This window comes from Cololabis saira, chromosome 17, assembly GCF_033807715.1.
Source record: "Cololabis saira isolate AMF1-May2022 chromosome 17, fColSai1.1, whole genome shotgun sequence".
Classification (NCBI taxonomy): Eukaryota; Metazoa; Chordata; class Actinopteri; order Beloniformes; family Belonidae; genus Cololabis; species Cololabis saira.
Genome location: NC_084603.1, coordinates 8,202,751 through 8,220,917, shown reverse-complemented (window position 1 = coordinate 8,220,917; position 18,167 = coordinate 8,202,751). Strand labels below are relative to the sequence as shown.

At 44.3% G+C, this 18,167-nt stretch overlaps 1 protein-coding gene across 9 annotated transcripts in view; it reads left to right on the top strand.

Annotated features, from left to right (window-relative positions):
• The first annotated feature begins 20 nt into the window (after window positions 1–20).
• The window catches only part of tacc2 (transforming, acidic coiled-coil containing protein 2), a 57,199-nt gene continuing 39,052 nt past the window's right edge, over window positions 21–18,167 (top strand). For 4 of the 9 annotated variants that reach the window (XM_061745270.1, XM_061745269.1, XM_061745268.1 and 1 more), the window contains exons 1-4: window positions 22–359; window positions 7,680–7,912; window positions 9,732–9,839; window positions 11,871–17,960. In XM_061745270.1, coding sequence (XP_061601254.1) covers window positions 249–359; window positions 7,680–7,912; window positions 9,732–9,839; window positions 11,871–17,960 — 6,542 coding nt within the window. In that variant the 5' untranslated portion in view covers window positions 22–248. Of the gene's footprint in view, window positions 360–1,231; window positions 1,358–2,958; window positions 3,060–3,717; window positions 3,787–7,679; window positions 7,913–9,731; window positions 9,840–11,870; window positions 17,961–18,167 lie in introns of those variants that run through there. The other 5 variants (XM_061745267.1, XM_061745265.1, XM_061745264.1 and 2 more) reach the window with 3 other exon arrangements.

The following is an 18,167-nucleotide window of genomic DNA, read 5'->3' as shown; positions in this document are numbered from 1 at the left end:
GCTCTGCCTTGCAGTGATGTGAGGCTGAGACTGGAGAGTGGCTCCATCTTTTTTTTCACATTCATTTGATTAGGTTGGATTTTATATAACGTTCACTTGCAAATGTGTGTCATAGGAAGACCACTGGCAGTGCAGAACAGAGCACTTACTCACTGAGGCACACACTCGTGCAGAGACAGAGGAGAGCGCACGCAGGGGCTTCTGCAGAGATCAGCCTGCTTTGGTGATGCTGAGTCTGACTGATAACGATGCAGTTTTGCAGGAAGGTGCTCTGCCAGCCGTGCAGTGCCAGAGTCACTTCACCGGAGGAGGGCATGGAATATAAGATGGGGAGCTGCATCGGAATCTCAAAGAAACAGGTAAATGGAAGGAGAGATGCTGTTCTGAACGAGGGCTGTTTTCAGTGTTCATCAATTTCTGAGCAGAGGGCATAGCTAGGAGATGGGGCAGCTTTTACGGATCAAGACCTGAGTTTTCTCAACGAATAATACAAGGCAGAGGGAAGAAGTGTGTTCTTGTGTTGGAGGAGGGGCGATGGCAGTAAAGAACTGTGGACACAGAACAGGGGTGAGGATGGGAGGAGCCGAGTATAAAAGTCAGAGGGAGATGATGCTCACTCTAGTGGGAAAAGATAAAAGACAGAGACTGACATCCTGAAGAGTGTGTATGTGTGATAAGTCAACTGCATGAAGGGCTTGCATGCAAGACAGAATAGGAAGTAATAAATGTGGAGTCAGGTGTGATGTTTGTGAGAAACTGAGCTGATCAAATCAGTACTATTTATAGGGATGATGCCTGCTGGGCACTGCTTGTGATGGTGGATAAAAGAGGGCCCAAAATATATCTTAGACACTGCTGTCATAAGTAACTTTTGCTTCAGTTTCAGATAGATAGAAAGATGGATAGATGTATGCACACATACATAGCCATCACATGATTTTTGCTGCTTGTTTGTGGATGTGAGAATGTCAATCACTATTGAGGCACCAGAAAGTTCACCAACACTCAATAATAAAGGTTAGGACAACCACAGTTCACATGATCACTCCTAGGCAGCTATGAGAGCTGACACCTGCTCTTACTGTCCATCTCCTGTGTGCTTGTTTGTTTACAACCCCCCCCAAAGTAGACATGGCTTCCCCAGCTCCTGTTCGGTCTCCTCCCCTCACCCCCCCCTCCCCGTGACCGTGTCCCCCGATGTCAGTCTCTGTCCAGTGTTAAAATAGCAGCAGAGAAAGCAGGGCTCCTCAGGAGAGGACAGAAACACTGGCCTTGACACTGACGGTAAACATTGATTGGAGGGGGTTGTCAGAGCGTGTGCAGACTGCATGTGGAAAAAGTCTCTTTTTTTACTGAGGTAAGTTATTGGTGAGTTGCAGCTTTGGCACAGATTTTGCTTGGTTTTGTCTTATTTCTAGCACTCCTTTTAAAATGAGCCGGTCAAGTGAATGAGAATCAAGGATAAAGTTATGAAGATGGTGTTGAAACAGTATGTTAATATTTGCTTTATCAGCAGATTTGAGAAGGTGTGAGGATTTACATGATTTAAATGTTGTTCTCTTGTTGGCTTCTTCCTGTACACATCCAAAACAAGCTATTCTGTTAGGTTTGTGTTTATGCCGGGGGTTCTGTGTATGTGCGAGCTAGGGGTCAGGAGTAGGGGAGGAAACTCATCTGTCAAAGCAAGGACAAATTGTGCTCGTCCAAATCCAAGAGCTTAAAAGATGGCTCATGTTCAGTAGTGAGTGATGGGCAGCGCTGAGGTGAGAACCGGCCTGGTCATCGTCTAATCATGTGATTTCTCTCCTAAACCTAACCAAAACCAAAAAGCCCCCGAAACACTGAAGTGCACATGAGTAGGTAAAGGGGTTGTAATTACACCCCATTCACACAAATAGCACAGCAGAGGAGGTGTCGCACCACAGAGCACGCGAGAATGAAAATATGAGGATAGAGATGCCGTCTTTCTCAGGGGATTATCATGAGAAATGTGCGAGAGAATAAAAAACAATTTGTCTTGAGGTCACGGGCCCAGCTGGGATGCAAGTGAAGAGTGCATGACGCATCATGCATAAGGCTGGAATAAAGTCAAACAGCAGTTAATGATGCAGCTTTCTATTTATAAGTTCTTGCATATTCAGGTCAGTGCTTTCTCACTAAACGCATAGATGCCGTAGAGCCCCTGCAGACATCCCAGGAATGTTTCTGCAGCACGCTTACCTCTGAGCTGCAAATAAAACAACATTGAAACTTGTTTATCAGACACACTTAGCAGGTTTGAAAAATTTAGACTTAAGCATTTGATGTCAGCCAGTGTTCGGCCGCAGTCCTCAACGTAAAGTGATCCACATGTTACTGTATAAACACACATTATGATGTTCATCCTAGATTATGGTTTCCTCCCTGGCTTTTGTAACAGACAAGGGTGGCAAACGCTGCTGGGAGCCGAGAGACACCACAATCTGTTATTTACCTCACTAGGATTACCTTACAGGATTGTCCAGGCTCAGTCACTGTGTCAGTCTGCTGCAGTCATTCAGTCACTGGGCTCGCACAAGAACAGGCTCTGTGTACACGCTCCAATTCTCTGAGTCAGTGCCAAGTGTTTAAATCATCTCGTGTCAGCAGGGACCTGTCAGTTATATAAACTTACTGCGTCAAGAAATTAACCTTATCCTCTTACAAATATGGTATATTCACTAGTAACAGGAAAGTCAGTCTCAGTCAGTTTACATTTTTGTCTTCGATGTGGGTCCAGCAACAACGGTCTATAATCTCTTAAACAACACAAATGCTTGTCATTTCTTCTCACTCCATCCTAGTTCAGCCTCATACCAAAGGCCCCTAATCCTGCAGAGCGTAAATCCAGGACTTCGGAGGGGCCACAGATCCCCTGCTCACTCCGCCTGTGTGTTAAGTACCGGGATAGTCGTGCACTGACGGTCTCTCTGTTGCTAGTGTCTTTCAGCCAGCTGATGTGACTGGCTGTTGGTCTGGGCAGTTGTGGCCCTTCACCTGGCTGAGCCATGGGGAACGAGAACAGTACAGCTGAGGCACCGGTAAGAGGCAAGATCGCTGGTTGCTACTCGCTGCCCCCCCCCTTACTGCTAGACATAACCTGAGCCCTTTAAAAACCACTGAAGACTAACAAAGCTAATGCTTACTTGCATGATTATTAATTTCGGGCTTCAGCGACTCGTGGGGTTTCCATGGGGCTGTAGGTTTTGCTGTGGACATTTCTGCTCATATTAAATGGCAGAGATGTAACATTATTGTCAGATGTATTATCTTATGAAGCAGAAATCATGCCATAATCTGCATTTAACACACTTTGGCATATTTAAGATTGTTCTATTGATTTGAAATCCAATTTTGATGTGATAATTGAAAGGACATTTAAATTAGATTTTTTTTCTTAAAAATCTTAACATAAAAACAGTGATTTCTGCATGCAACTGGAGGACTTGGACGGTGGAATTTAGGATTATCTTAATAGGATTAACATCATTATTTGCCTTATGACCTATAGGCTCTATAGCCTAAACACGCGAGACTTGGTTTGCAGTGCGACTTCACAAACTGGGCTAAAATGACTAACACTGTTTTCCTAACAGAAACATCAAGTATTTACTGACACTGTGTCGACTCCAAGCACTGCTCCGTTATGCTGCACAGTACAGTTTTTCCCTTGTTGAAACGTTTCATTCCCCATTACAGCCAGAAGAGGGCGCTCCAGAAAGCGTTGTTCTATTTCCTCCACAGGAAAATGAAAATGACTCACTGCAGGTACAACATTTATTTACAAAAGTCCTGTGTGTGACACACTTATGGCCCCACTCACATCTAATATATTTTCACTAAATGCTCTTTCTTAACCATGCACAGCCTGCACTTGCCTTTTGTTTTTCACTGGAGGTCCAACACTTGTGAATGTGTTTGAACATTAAAGCTCTTATTAATACAACCTTGGATGTAGAAGAGCGTGGGAATATTTTGCATGCCAACACAAAAATACAGATGTCTGTCTCTATCATGATAAGACTCACTTAAAGCAGCAGTCATGACACGGATTGCTGGAATATAAGAGTGAGCTGCAATGAGCTGATAAAATATTCCCTCTTTTTACTTTTCATATTCTTATTCAAACAGCTGTCTTATGACATCTGACTTCACTTTTCTTTGACTGTTTTCTTTGACCCGATGTCACCATAATGTTGTGATTTCTCGTGATTTTTGGAAAAGATGGAAAAAAAGAGTTTACTTTGTTTTTTTTGTATCATGGTCAGCTTAAGGAAACTTTTATACCAGATGAAAGTATAAAAGTATTAGCTTTGTTCTCCCTTGAGCTCATAGTGCATTACAATTTCCTGTCCTGCAGAAACATGGATCTCCCCAGAGCTCAATATTAAACGCTGTTTAACTGTTCTATCAATGTGATTGATGGCTTACATCAGCTCTTGCTGATGTAAGCTACTTTTGTGAGTTCAATGAAGGCGTTACTGGTGATAATGCTGATGATATATACCAGACCTCACTGAGAGGTCAAAGTTTAAGAGCTTTTCTGCAGGAAGACTTTTGTAGATGTGGCTAGATGTGCATGAAACCAAACCCCCAGAGCACAAGCCGATCCCTTGGCCTGATTCCCAGCATTCACCTGCAGAGGCAGTGTCAGTGCACGCAGCCAGAAGAGACAGTAGCAAAGCGGAGGGAGGAGGAGGATAGGAAGGAGAGGAGGAAGAGTAAATGGAATGGCGAGAAAAGAGGAGGGGACAGAAAGAGAGCGGAGAAGGAAGAGTTTACAGTAGTAGAGGGGAGGAGAATGCTCAGAACTTCCCTGGGGCCAGCCCAGTCAAGTCTGTCAGTTCATGCTAGTGTAGTGTTTCCAGAGTATACACACACACACACACACACACACACTGCAAAAGGCAGAGCAGGCTCATGGAAATTTAACAGGGGAGTGGCAGCAACAGAAGAGAAGACAGGACTGGAGAGGAGGAGGAGGAAGTTAGCTGAGTCAGTGCAGGAGAGCAGAGAGAGCGTCAGCAGCATGTGTTGCAGCATGTTTTCGTGTCGCCTGAGTCCTTCACAACACAGAGCCCTGCAGAGGCGGCTTGTACAGTGAGCATGAGACGAGGGTAGCAGAGGAGCTGCACTGCACTGTAGAGTGACCTTCAGCAAAGTGGGACATACTACTTGGTAAGTGCAGCACAGAGATCATACAGGATAAAACTTGTACCGGTAGGTTGTGTGAACAGAGGAGATGGTAGCAGAGTTTTAAACTCTTTCTCATCTTGAGAGCAAGAGAGGAGCTGTGCCTCCTTTTGTAGCTGTCCTCATGTTAACAACAGTCATGTGTGTAGCATTAAAGTTTTGTCAGCACATGACATGTTGAATTAACGTGAAGTATTACTGGCTACGAGCAGGAGTTTCCTGGCAGCGTCGGCTTGCTCTCTGTTTTGTTGCTGTGGGTTAATTAATAACAGCTGTATGTGTGGGGTCAAGCTATCTGGAACCAGGGCTGTGATTTTCCATCTTTACTCACCTCCCATGTGCTCACAGTGACACCCGCTAGTGACCTTTAAAGGGCCAATAAGATGACAGATGACTGCTAACTGTGCACTTGGATATGTTTTGCAAACAGGTGCCCCTTCTTGCTATTGGTTTTCTGTGATAATATCAGGATTTATTGTCAACAGCCTGAGTGTGTTTATTGGAAACCAAAAAAAAAAAGGCAGTAAAATTGATTTTTTTTTTTTCTTGGAGTTTTACAAATTGAACAAAATGTTTCACAGCAACAAACTGTGTTGGAAAATAGTTTTTTTTACGGTCTGCAGGATGATTTGACCCAGATTTGAGCAGTTTAAGCGGTTGGGGTTTTGCTCTGCATGTTTTCTAGGGTGGTCTAGAAAAAATAATCAGAAAATTTACCCTTTTTAACGGAGGAATAAAAACCTGAACATGTGAAATATCAAACAGGAAACCAACATATAGTTGTTTCATGATGTAACTGTGTTCGTCTCTGCATGGTGCGGAAGAATTATTTTCTCCATGTGGCTGTTTAATGCAGAAAATAGAAGCACTGGCGAGATCACAGGCCTTCACGCTGACAGTCTAGCAGCAGAGTTTGGGTTTTTTTAGTTCACTTTCTTTTACTTTGGTTGTTTAATGTTTTCTGTCCTTTTATATTTTTCATGCAACCAAATAAGCACCAAGGGATCTTTTGAGAAGCAAACATCGCAGAATCAGATATCAAAACATTTAAAAATAGCTCAATATGCCACAGCACCACTCTTAGGAATTAACTTTTAATGACATTTGTTTTTTTGTGTGAAGCAATATTTGTGTTTTAATAAAAGAAACAATCATGCACCTGTGCTGAATGTGTCACACAAAGGATGCTTTCTGTTGTGAGTCAGCTTCGGCGTCATATACACAGCTTCACATGCTAGTCTGTGTCCAGCAACTAAACTACTGACCTATACAACCAGAATTATGCAAATTTGCCATGAAAGCCTTTCCGCGTTAATGCAATGATTTCTTTAATGGACTAAAACAGAAATAACAATCGTTATCATTGTCCTCATTGTTTATCATGTGCAGATGTGCTCCCTGTTATTGGTTCACGGGTGATAACTGAAATATATTTTTGACACTATTACCACAGTTTCTTTGTATCCCTGTTTGCACATTAATTTATTTTGCATGCTCTGTACAAAAATATCCCATTCACTGATATTGCAGAGACCCTGAGTGTTGAAAGGTTGTGTTAGATTTGCACACGTTATATTTGTCTGTGCAGGTGCACATTAATTTTCCTGCACCTGCAAGTCTCGGCTCAAATCATGATGCATGAAATAAATGAACAATGTCCATCCCCATCCACTGAGCAGCCCATGCCAGGGAGATTCCACAGAAATGTGGCTTAATGTTTGAGTATTTTGTGCTGTGGGAGCGCGATGTTACAGTGACATAATGTCACTGCCAAATGTTGCCGCCTGTGGTTTGGACGTTTTGATAGTTTGACTCGCAGAAAGACACAAATATAAGATTCCTGATTAAAATGACGCTTTGAAAAGTAACTGGTGGAGTTCAAAGTTTGTTTTAGTTATTTATTTGGGACAAATTAAAAAATTAATGACTGAAAATGCTATTTAAACATTGTCTGTGGAAGGAAACACAACCTCATCAGGATCCAGCAGGACTGGTTTGGCTTTAATGGTTATTTAACTCTTGTGATGATTTTTTTTCTCTCCACCCTGAGGAAAAAAAGGTTTGCTTCCTTATGAGCTGTGTCTGAGGCGTATGGCGTTATAGACCAAAGGGGACAACCACTTTAGATGGTTGATTCCATGCTCAAGAGAGGAGTGTAAACAAAGCTGCAAAGATTAGACCCACACAATGCACTTGGTGATTATTTAAACTTCAAAGTTGGAAATGGTAAGAGGCGCAGCAACGTTTGAAAAGGAAGTTTGATAAGGTGTAAGGTAAAAGGTGAATGATAAGGTGTGTGAATGGATAAGCATGTCCTGGATATTGTTGCACTAACAGCTGTTTACATGGTAAACATGCTGTCTTTGAGTGTTAACGTCTGGGTGTTCCTTTGTGCCTGCTGCATGATCATGCTTGTTGGCGTCAGCTGCACGTGTTGCTCAGTAACATTCAGCTTCGCTGCCCCACAGACTGATGCTTACGCTGAGAGTTTGAGCGGACGGGACAACACAGCGCTGCTGACCGAGGCCTCCACCAGCCAGCCCGGTCTGTTCCCAGACATCCCAGTCCTCAGCGGGGAGGAGGAGAGCGCCGGTGCTGCTGCTGCAGACCAGGACGACCAAGAAGAGCTCGAGTTTCCCCACGACCTGCTTCCCAATTTGGATTTCAGCAGCGAGTTCAACATCTGGGAGTCTTCACTGGGGTATGTAGGGAGGTGTCACACACTCAAACTCAGCTGTTTGCACCTCAAATGTTACTGGAACTGGTCCCACACCATCAATATAATCACCACTTATATATAACACAGATATGTCATGTTTGTCTCATCATTTCAGACAGGAAAATATGACTACTAGTTAACTTTGGGCATCATTTAATAACTAGTATGATTCCACATATTACTAATTAGTTGGCATCATTTGACACAGAAGCTGTGGAAATGTATTTCCTCTATTAGGTTTGTGTTGCTCAAGACATGGTAGAGGAGGTTTTAGATCTTTTACTGAAGGAATGTGTGAAAAATTCAAAGTTCATAAAGATTAGAACATGTTGTTCATGGAATTAAAAATAAAAACTTGATTCCTCATGTTGTTCTGTTCTGCACTTTTAAGTTAATAGGACAACGGTTAAATCTGAGGTTTTCCTAATATCATTCATGGGAACAGTCAACCTTTGACTTTTCCTCTTGTCTTTGATTTTTTGAGATACTGAATCATTTGAACCGTCGAAATTGAACCATGAGAGAGTTTTTAAGAGAATAATCACTATTTGGTGGAATTATTAACAACTCATTGACATTTATAATGTGACCCCAACTACTAAAGGCATTTAGTCTTTCACTAACTGTAAATTATGCTACATGAAGGTGAAGGGAATCACATAAAGTGTAAATTGTACTTTTGAACACTATTGAATAAATGTACTGAATTACTTTTCTGAGCGATGATGATCTTACATGAGCAGCTTTAACATTTCTCTCATTGTTTATGGTTGCTGGACTGATAGAGGTGGTATCGCCTGGTTTATTTCACTGTTTTAGCAACAAATTCCAGCAACATTTTGGTAAAGTAAATACAAAAATCAATGGGATTACAATTTTGATACTTTTTAATGCTGCCAACTTTGTCAGTCAAATTGCTCAGTTCTGATCAATCTGTTGATTACTGTAAATGCATGAGAAGTGGTGATTTTTTAAATTTATATTTCACCACCTCAGAAATTGAATTTTTACATACCATGAAAAGTATATTGTTGTGTAAAAACTTATTGACACCTCTGTAATATATGATGAAACCACTAGGTGATTATCCAGACTGAAACTGAATGCAAGGTGACCAGCTTAGATGATCAGGAGTAAGATTTGAGAGATGAGCCAGATTGCAGTGGATTTAAGTTGAATGCAAGTGGGCCAGAACTTACATCAGGCGGCTTGATGCAGGAATTACACGGAATAATACATGCATAGTGATTTTGAACACCACAAAATGATGACTAAACATTATGATTCTGATAAACAGGTCGTTTATCAGAAAGATTAGCTCTGATAAACAGAGCAAATCTTTCAGGAACAGTTTGGTAACTGTTTACAGTGTGCAGGCAATCCAGTTATTTATTTTTCCCCAACATCTACACATTAAGAGGGTCAAGGCATGTGTGTAGGAACAGGAAATAGCAATGCGATTACTTTAATCTCATATTAGCAGTCAAAGTTTCTTGAGGAATTTGACATTTAACATTTAATACAATAATCAGTGATATTTGTACATCCAAGACGATGGAAAATTTTAAATGATCCATTGACGTGACTGACTGCATGATGCATCTTAATGATCGAACAAGTATCGTGTTATAATGTTAAATAGTATTTTAATCTATAGTTTTGCATCAAATGTGAACTTTGCCCAATATGGGGTCATGAGGGACGACATGTGTACCAGACACTCAGTCAAAGTGAGAGTTAATCTGGTGTTGATTTACTCCATGTGTGAATGTGTGTGTACAAATGTGTTATGTGTCAGCAGAGGTCAAACTAGTGCAGGTGAGAAGAAATGCGAGCAGGTGAACCCCCTGCTGGTGGGTCTGCAGCATCACGTGGAAGTCAGTCGACCACCGGTGGTTGTAGATGCAAGGTACCGCATGACTCAGCATGATGGATGAGAGCAGAGCATCTGCTGTGGGACTGCGGTCAGCAGCAGAGGGGGGTGATGGACTGTAAAATCAGGAAGCATGGAGTGGAACAAGATGACAAAATGATATTCTAACGTTTCAGCGTCATGCTAGTGTGGGGTGGGTGACATTGCTGTGGTGCTGCACAATGTTGACATTTATTCTCTCACGCTCAGGTGAATTAACAGCAGACTGACTGCTTTTGTCTGTGTGTCAGTGTTAATTGCCAACAATTTGACCAAGCCTTTAATGTTTTGACAACCCGGCCCTGCGTTAGTGAATGCATTCCTGCGTAATGTGAACGTGTAAAATCATTTCTACTGAGCAGACTTTCACTGGGTAGCGTCGTGTAATTCACACTGCAGAAAGGACAAACTCATAAAGATAATGTTCCAGCTTTACTGCCAACCACTGCAGAGCAACAGGGCTGCTCAGTGGGAGAAAAGCTCACGATGAGAGACATCTGGCCCGCTCCCCTTCAGGTAGGGCAGGCAGCAGCTTGTTCCCAAGCCTAACCTGCCAGCTGCAAATGGTTTTAGTTTGTATGCCGCTCCGCCCCACGGTACAGCGTGCCAAGTGAATTAGATAAAGGCTTGAACAGCAGGTCGGTAAGGTAAAAGAACAACACTGTCAGGCCAGGGGTGGTGTTGATGCAGAATCAAGAATTTATTAAGCAATAATGTAATATGATCTCTTAATTTATGAAGGTGGGATTTTCCACCTAACATTATCTAAAGATTAAGATGGAAACAAAACAACCATTTCATTATCTGGAACTTCCTGTATCTCCAAAGAACAACTCAACAGTGATTCACACGTTACAAAGATGGCGTAGCTGCTGTAGGCCTTTATTCCAAGCATTCAACATTGTAGTGTTTCGATGAGTGCTTTACAGGAAGTAGCATGGGTTTTTGTTTGTCTTATTTTATTTATTTATTTATTTAAAAGGGACAACGCACATTGATGGACATGAGCACTTGAGTCCATCATGTAAATGTGCCAGATTTAGCCATACAAGCTAATTTACATCTGCAGTCCCTGGCAGGTTGATGGTAGGCTATATGTAAAAACACACACTAAAACCTTAAAACACAGAGTACAAACAATTAGTAAAACCATGACACTCCGAATAATGACAAACAACATACAATAATTATAGCACACAAACACATTAGCTCACTTAAAAGCACATAAACACAAACAGGTGTAAAAGCAATCAGCTTCCTCTTTTTTGTCTTAAGGTAATAATATTAAGAATAATAGCTACCATTGTCTTCCTAATATAGAATTACCAATTTCTGCTCAATGAACAACAATTCTGACATAAAAACAGATATTTGTCTTACTAAACCAAAGAAAATGAATGAAACAGGATCTGAAAATAGGGATGTACGGCCAAATACACATCGAGTTAGTCAGTGCTATAATATATCACTTATAAATCACATTTTTTAATGTCTGTCATCATTTAAAACCTCACAGAGAAAAAAGAAAGGCCTCATTTTCAGCAGCAATGATGCACGCACAGACACGCGGTAAAAAGTCACTAACTCAATGACAGTTAAAATGAAGTCAAATTGAAATGCTTGTAATCATGAGGCTGTTGCTGCAGTTTGTAAGTCAGGCAACCAAATCAAAGTACGTAAATGACTGTATATCCTAATTGAAGACTTGCTGAAATGTGGTTTGCAATGAAAAAAAAAAACACCAAACAACCTAAGTGCTACTTAGTGGAATGAGTTTGATCTTGTTTGACCAGACTTGCATGTTTATTAACACCCATGCTTGGATGCAGCTGCTATCAGTTCTTGGTGGGGAATGCACATTTCAGAAAAGGCATCCAGAGTTCAGCTGTGTGCCGTGTGTGTTCATGGTGGAGTGCTGCGCTGTACGACGGGCCTTTTACTCTAGCAGTAGCAGTGCTTGGTGGCATCGTGGAATGAGCAGCTGTCTGCCTGTCTGGTCCTAACCGTGTCACCCCACCCTTGCCTCAGGCCTTATGGTTGTGAGCCAGTTGTCGCAGATGACCAGCCTCCACCTCAGTGTGCCACCACCCCTCACCTGGGACCCCCACGCCCCGCTGCCCCATCCGTGCTGTTCGACCAGGAACTCCAGGATGCCTTCCGGGAATGTGAAGAGCAAATGGCGTCATTGTTCACTCCCATAGAGCCCACAAAGGTTTACAATGCAGAGGAGACAGACGGTGAGGTGATGGTTAAGAAGTCCACTGAGTCATCGTCACCACCTCCAATCGTAATCCAGCCAGGACATAGCAACAGGAGCCATGGAAACAAGAGTACACATGGAAACAGTGAGGAAGAAAGCAGTGAGACAGACAGAGTTGTGTTTAGTTTCAGGAATTACATACTGGGGATTGAGAATAATGTTGGGACAGCGGAGACGGAGAGCAAAATAACTCAGGACCTGGATACATGTTCAGAGGTTACGCCAGAAACAGATAAACAGAGGGAAACAGCTTCGCATACAGAGTCAGAAATAGCAACAGATTTATATAAAGAACCCTCAAAACAGGCCGATGTTAGCAAGCAGAAAGACGGTCAAGTGCAGGAACATGTTGATTCTAGTGCAGCTGCAGAGGAAAAAAGCACCGTAGACTGTGATACTGTAGCCAAAGACGAAAGAACAGAGGCGGTAACAGAGGCTGCAACCACAAGGAAGGAAAATCAAAACTATGAATATGATCTAAACATTTGTGAGGGGGAAAGTGAGGCAGAAAATCCCCTTAAAGAATGTGGCACACATCTAAGTGATGCAGGTACGCTATCAGGGCTGCAGTCAGAAGCAAAGACAAAGACAGAGCAGAACAAAGAGCAGAGTCAGTCAGACTGTAAAACCGATAAACAGATGGGTTCAGCACGTGGCACAAAGGATGGACAGAGCAAAGACGGAAAGAAGAGGAAACAAAGGAAAAAGAAAAAGCTGGAGAACAAACAGAAGGCAGTGATGGGGGAACAAGCTGAGGATAAAATGCAAGCTGCCTCCCTCATAAATGCTGGCTCTAATACGGATTCACCGGAAAAAGGAGTGTCTGTGTCAGAGGCTGACGCTCACGCTGTGATTTATGGGGAACAGCCTGATAACAGGTTTGATTACGAGCACAAGCAGCAGCTGAGTCCTGCGGGAGTTCTCATCTCCAACCCCCCTTTAGCATCCCCCGTTAGTAGTCAGGATCATCTTACTGCTCCGCTCAGTTCACCTGCATCCAAGCAGCCTTTTTCACAGATGCCCCATCAGTCAGACAACCACAACCAAGTGGTTGCTCATAGTATCATGCATCAGCGCTCCCATGAAAACTCACAGTGGGAGCAACAAGCAGCCGCAGGAGAAACTACACCCACAATAACGGTCCAAGACGAAGCTATCAAACCAACAGCTTCAAGTGACAGGATATCAGACGCACAAACACAGGAGGCTGTAGTTACTACGGAAGCAAAAATACTCACACAGGAGGATCAGAGCCCACTCTCCCAAAGAAGAACTAGTGTGGGAGAGTGTTACGTGGACGGTGCTCATGAAAAGGCTTTAATGATGGTTACTGCGTTGCCACTGACAACACCCACATTGCCAGAAGTAATTGAAAGCCAGGGAGAGGGAGAGAGCATGAGGCATGATTTTTTAGACACAGTAGCTACTGCAGCAGTGGCAGGGAGTGAGAAAGGAACAGGAGAGAACAAACTGGGAGGCGTGGAACAGCACCTCAGTTCTGCAGACGAGGAAAGAAATAAACTTGTGGACAGCCCCCATCAGCCCTCATTAATCTGCTCGCAGGAAAAATGCACACTTGCATTGTCAGCCACAGAGGGACAATCTGCGTCTGAGAAAAGCTGCAGCAGCAAAATGCCACACAACTTGGCTGAAACTGAAATGAAGAGACCGGCGGGGATGAGCATTTGCAGCTCAGACGCAGACTTCTCACCGGCTGAAGAGGGAGACGTAGAAAAAGAGCTACTAGGATCTGAAGCCTGCACCGGTGCTTCTCCCCCTGGGCTGCTCACAGGCTCTGATTGCCAGGATCGCTGTGCTGCGGGATTGGAAAGATTGGGAAAAGGGGGAGGGGGAGAGAGGGAGGAGGTGGGAGGAAAAGGAGGGCCTGCTGGAGAGCACGCTTCCTTCAGCCAGCCAGAAGGCTCTGCGAGCGGGGTGTCATCAGCTGAGACGGAGAGGCATCCGCCCACAGATGTTGCCGAGTCACAGCTGAAGTCACAGGGCTGGAGTGGACCGACCGCTCTCATCACTGAGGACATCTGCTCTGAACAGGACCGTCTCTTCCACCCCCACCAGGAAAGGCGCAGCGAGGCAGCTTCGCCTCTCCCCACTTTCACTGAACAGAGCTCCAGCGATGCAGATGAAGGGATAAAGGCTCATCTCGTGCAGGGACTGCTTTCAGAGGAAGCTTTGCATTTGGGAAACACTTGTGTGGAGTCATCCATCGGAGAGGAAAACAACAATCAAGTCTTCTCATCTCCAATCCCACCTCAGCTTTCGACTTCAGTACTGCAAACCACGCAACAAGCAAGCAACGATCAACAGGTTCAACCTGGGAGCAGAAGAGGAGACGGGACAACCGAGAGTGAAGCTGCAACCCAGATCAAAGGTGGGAGTCCTGCGTTGTCTGGAGTGGATGCTGGCATTTGCAACAGCAGTAAAGGTAACAACAGAGTTCACTTTGCTGACACTGTGATACAAAAGGTTGATTCATCCCTGGATCTCAAGAACATGTCCATCCCGGCGTTGGACTGCGCCTCCTTGCCTCCACTGACCGTCCACGAGAGTTTGCACCATCCTGTTGTTGAGGCCTGCTACACTTTCTCAAACTTTCTGAGTTTGAAGAAGCCAGAGATCTCCACGAACTCTGCTCCCACCAAGAATGAAGCAGCACTTTGCAGCTCCGCTGAACGTTGGGAGCCACAGACGGAGGTGCAAACGGACAAAGGAGATTCTGGGACTAATGATACGAAGAAAAACACAGATCACTCTGGTCATGACAGTCTTGAGACAAACACTGATTTGCAGATGGTGACCGGCTCAGGAGAGCTTTCTTGTCCCGCTGAGAGGAATCGGACAGATCATGCAGATTATTACACTGAAGCTGTTGAGTTACATGGTGCGTCTGAAGGCTTCCTTGAAACTGGTGTGCAAAAGGAGTTGTCTTTAACACATGAGGTCACTGCAATTCTTGATGAAAAAGAAGGGAGCCACTGTCCTCCATCTCTGCTTCCAGATGAGGATGTTACCTGCAAACCCGTCTCCACTGAATCTCCTTTGGGGCAGCCTTTGGCTGACGTGGACTCCAGCTCAAAGTCTGATGCTGGGACCTCCACCTGTGCACCTTCTGACCCCAGTAATCAAACTCCAAGCAAACTAGTTGAAATGCCTCCAAGCGGACTTGACAACCTGGATCTGGTGAAGGCTGGTGACGAATCCACAAGTGTGGCGGCTGATCCGACAAAGGATGAAGCGGTGACGGCCTCTGAGCAGGCTAGTTCTGCCGCCTGCCCCCGTCTCAACAATCCACTTTTTATCCTGCAGCCTCCTGGCCCGATGTTGAATCATTTGGAGTTCATCACTGACTCTGATATTATTCTCCCCGAGCAGACAGATAACCGCAGTGCTGCTGACAGAGACTGCGCCAACGTCTCCAAAGAGGTGGACGGCAATAAAACCAGTGAAATGACACTAATGTCTTTAGCACAGGATCTGGAGCGCAGTAATGTCAGTGTTAAAGCAGATGAGATGCATCAGGAGCTGGGGGAAAGGAACAATGCTGAGCAGACCGTTGACGAATGTGAGAATTCTGTTACCAATAATACAATTACTACTTCTTCACTGGAGGAAAACCCGCCTCACGCCGCTCAGACTCTTGCTGCAACTGCTTTACTGTCAAAAGATGAATGTGATAACTTGATTTCTTCATGTCACACTGAGCCAGATTCTGTTGGCACAGATGCCGTTCCTTGTAAAACATCCATTAGCAATGACCTAGTAGCTGTGAGCTGCCCTGTCAGCTCTCACCTGCTTGCCAGTAAGACCCACCATGAAGTTCAAGAAGACAATATTGAAGAAAAAAGCAAAATGAGAGATAAGACGTCAGAAGAAAAGACACAAACTAAAGAAGCAACAACTGATAATCAAACAGAAGCAGTAGGTAGTAGCAAGCAGCAGGCAGGAAAGGAAGGCTCCGTATTACAATATCCTAATGAGCCAGACAAAGAGACTACCGTGGACGCTGGAGATTTGCAGCTGCAAGATGAACATGAAGTGCAGCCACCATCAACGAATATAAAGAACGAAGGAGACAGAAATAAGAGTTTAGAACACGAAGAAAAATCTGAGATTCAAACATCTTCCCTTTCTCTTGAGAAAACGTCAGCGACAGCCGACGTGATGCTGCCAAGTGAGTCGGAGTTCAGTAGAGAAACTCGGACCATTTATGACCAGGACCTGAACCAAACAGCCACAGCCATGCCGGAGCCCGGCTCTGACGCTGCACCAGATTTGAAGCCAGCTCTCGGCCAATCGCAGAGCCCACAAGATCTAAACTGTTTTGCTCAGCAACAGGAGCAGTGTCTGGGATCCCGACATTCCACAGAGGAGCTGTCAGGTGGATTTGTGCAAGAGGGAGAAGAGGCCAACAGTCAGACCCAAGCGCCAGACTTAGCCGTTAAAGAGGCAGCAGAGGCAGGAGGCGGCTCTGCCGAGGGGCTGTTTCAGTCAGAAAGCAAAGATGAGTTGGCGGGTGACGAGAGTAGTCACGATGATGGCGTAATGGGCCAAGAGAAAGGCAAGGGAGCACAGGATTCATCAGAGGCTGGAAAGGCAGATGTGCCGTGTCACCTTTCCAGTAATTTAAATGGAAGTGCTGTTGAGAGTGTTGACATTGGGATAGCAACAGTTTACTCTCAAGTAGATGTGACAGGACAGGGGGTTGATGAGAATAAAGACTCGGGGTTAGGGGTAAGAGAGACGGAGCAAAATTTAATTGAGACTGCAGGTGAATTGGAAGGTAAAAAGCAGCAAATGAGCAACCTGTCAGCCGCATCTCAAGACCAGTATAGAAAATCCGACGCTTCACAAAAGAGCGCTGTATCTGCAGAGTTGGCTTCTCTGAAACTTGAGACTCCACCCTTCCAAAACTCAGTTTCATTAAACGTGAGAACAGATAATGACAACATTAATTCAGAAGTTGTTCCAAGTGCCAGCGCAGCTGAGGAAAGTCATACAAAGATGCCCGGTACTGATGCCGGGCTGGCAGAAACTGGGGGAGAGGATTTCAAGTCTGCCACAGTTACGGAACGTGAGAGTGCTGAAACTGAGGAGTGTGAAATTAAGGATGCAGTGTGTAAGCCTCTGCAAAGCTGCAATAAAGTGTTCCCCACACAAGCCAGCCCCGTTGTGCAAACAGCCGTAAAAGGCCATAGCGCTGAGGAGATCACAAAGGGAGATGAGGCGGCTTTAGTTGGGGAGACTGCTAGCAGCCAAGGAAAAGAGAAATGTGAGGTAAAAGTGACTGAGAATAAAGAAGAAATAGAAAAGCTGGGGATTGTAAATGTAAATGGCAAAGACAGCAGCAGGGAGTCGGTCTCAGGCTATTTTCAGGCTGAGGTGTCACAAAGCCGTGCAGAGGCTGTTGTTTATCCCTCAGAGGGGGGCATTGATCTTTCTAAAGCAGAAGAACATGGCAGCGATATATTAGATAAAGCAACTGCTCATCCATGTGTTGGTTTAAACTACCTGGAAGAGCCTATTTCTACCAACCTCGCATCCCTTGATGAGTCAGAGAAACCCCATGACCAAGTTCCTTTGTCAAAGCCCCACGATGATATGATGGTGAAAGCTACTGGGACTGAACCTCAGTGTGATGGAGGTCCGGCTGAAAGGGCTCCTGCCTGCAGCTTCAGCCCCCCTGTTGAACAAGTGTCTGTGAGTATAGAGGCTGCTGATGTGGCCGAGAGTCCTCCTTTGGGAGAAATTGCCCTGGAACAAGATACAGACTGGATTAAAGCACTAAAAGAAGCTGCATCCCTCTCTCAGAGTGAACAAGTGAAGACAGTGGATGACCTGAGGTAAACACAAGAGCATGTGTGCATTTGAGGTCATAATAAAGATGGATGCCGTCAAAGCTGCAGTTTTAGAGAAGCACAAGAGCTTTACAGTGATTTAAATATAACGGTTAAAGGTCAGAGGTTGTCATCATTGACATCCATTGTAATTAAAGTAACAAGATGACATAAAAATTATGACTTTGATAGCCGTAAAATCCTTCTGGGCTC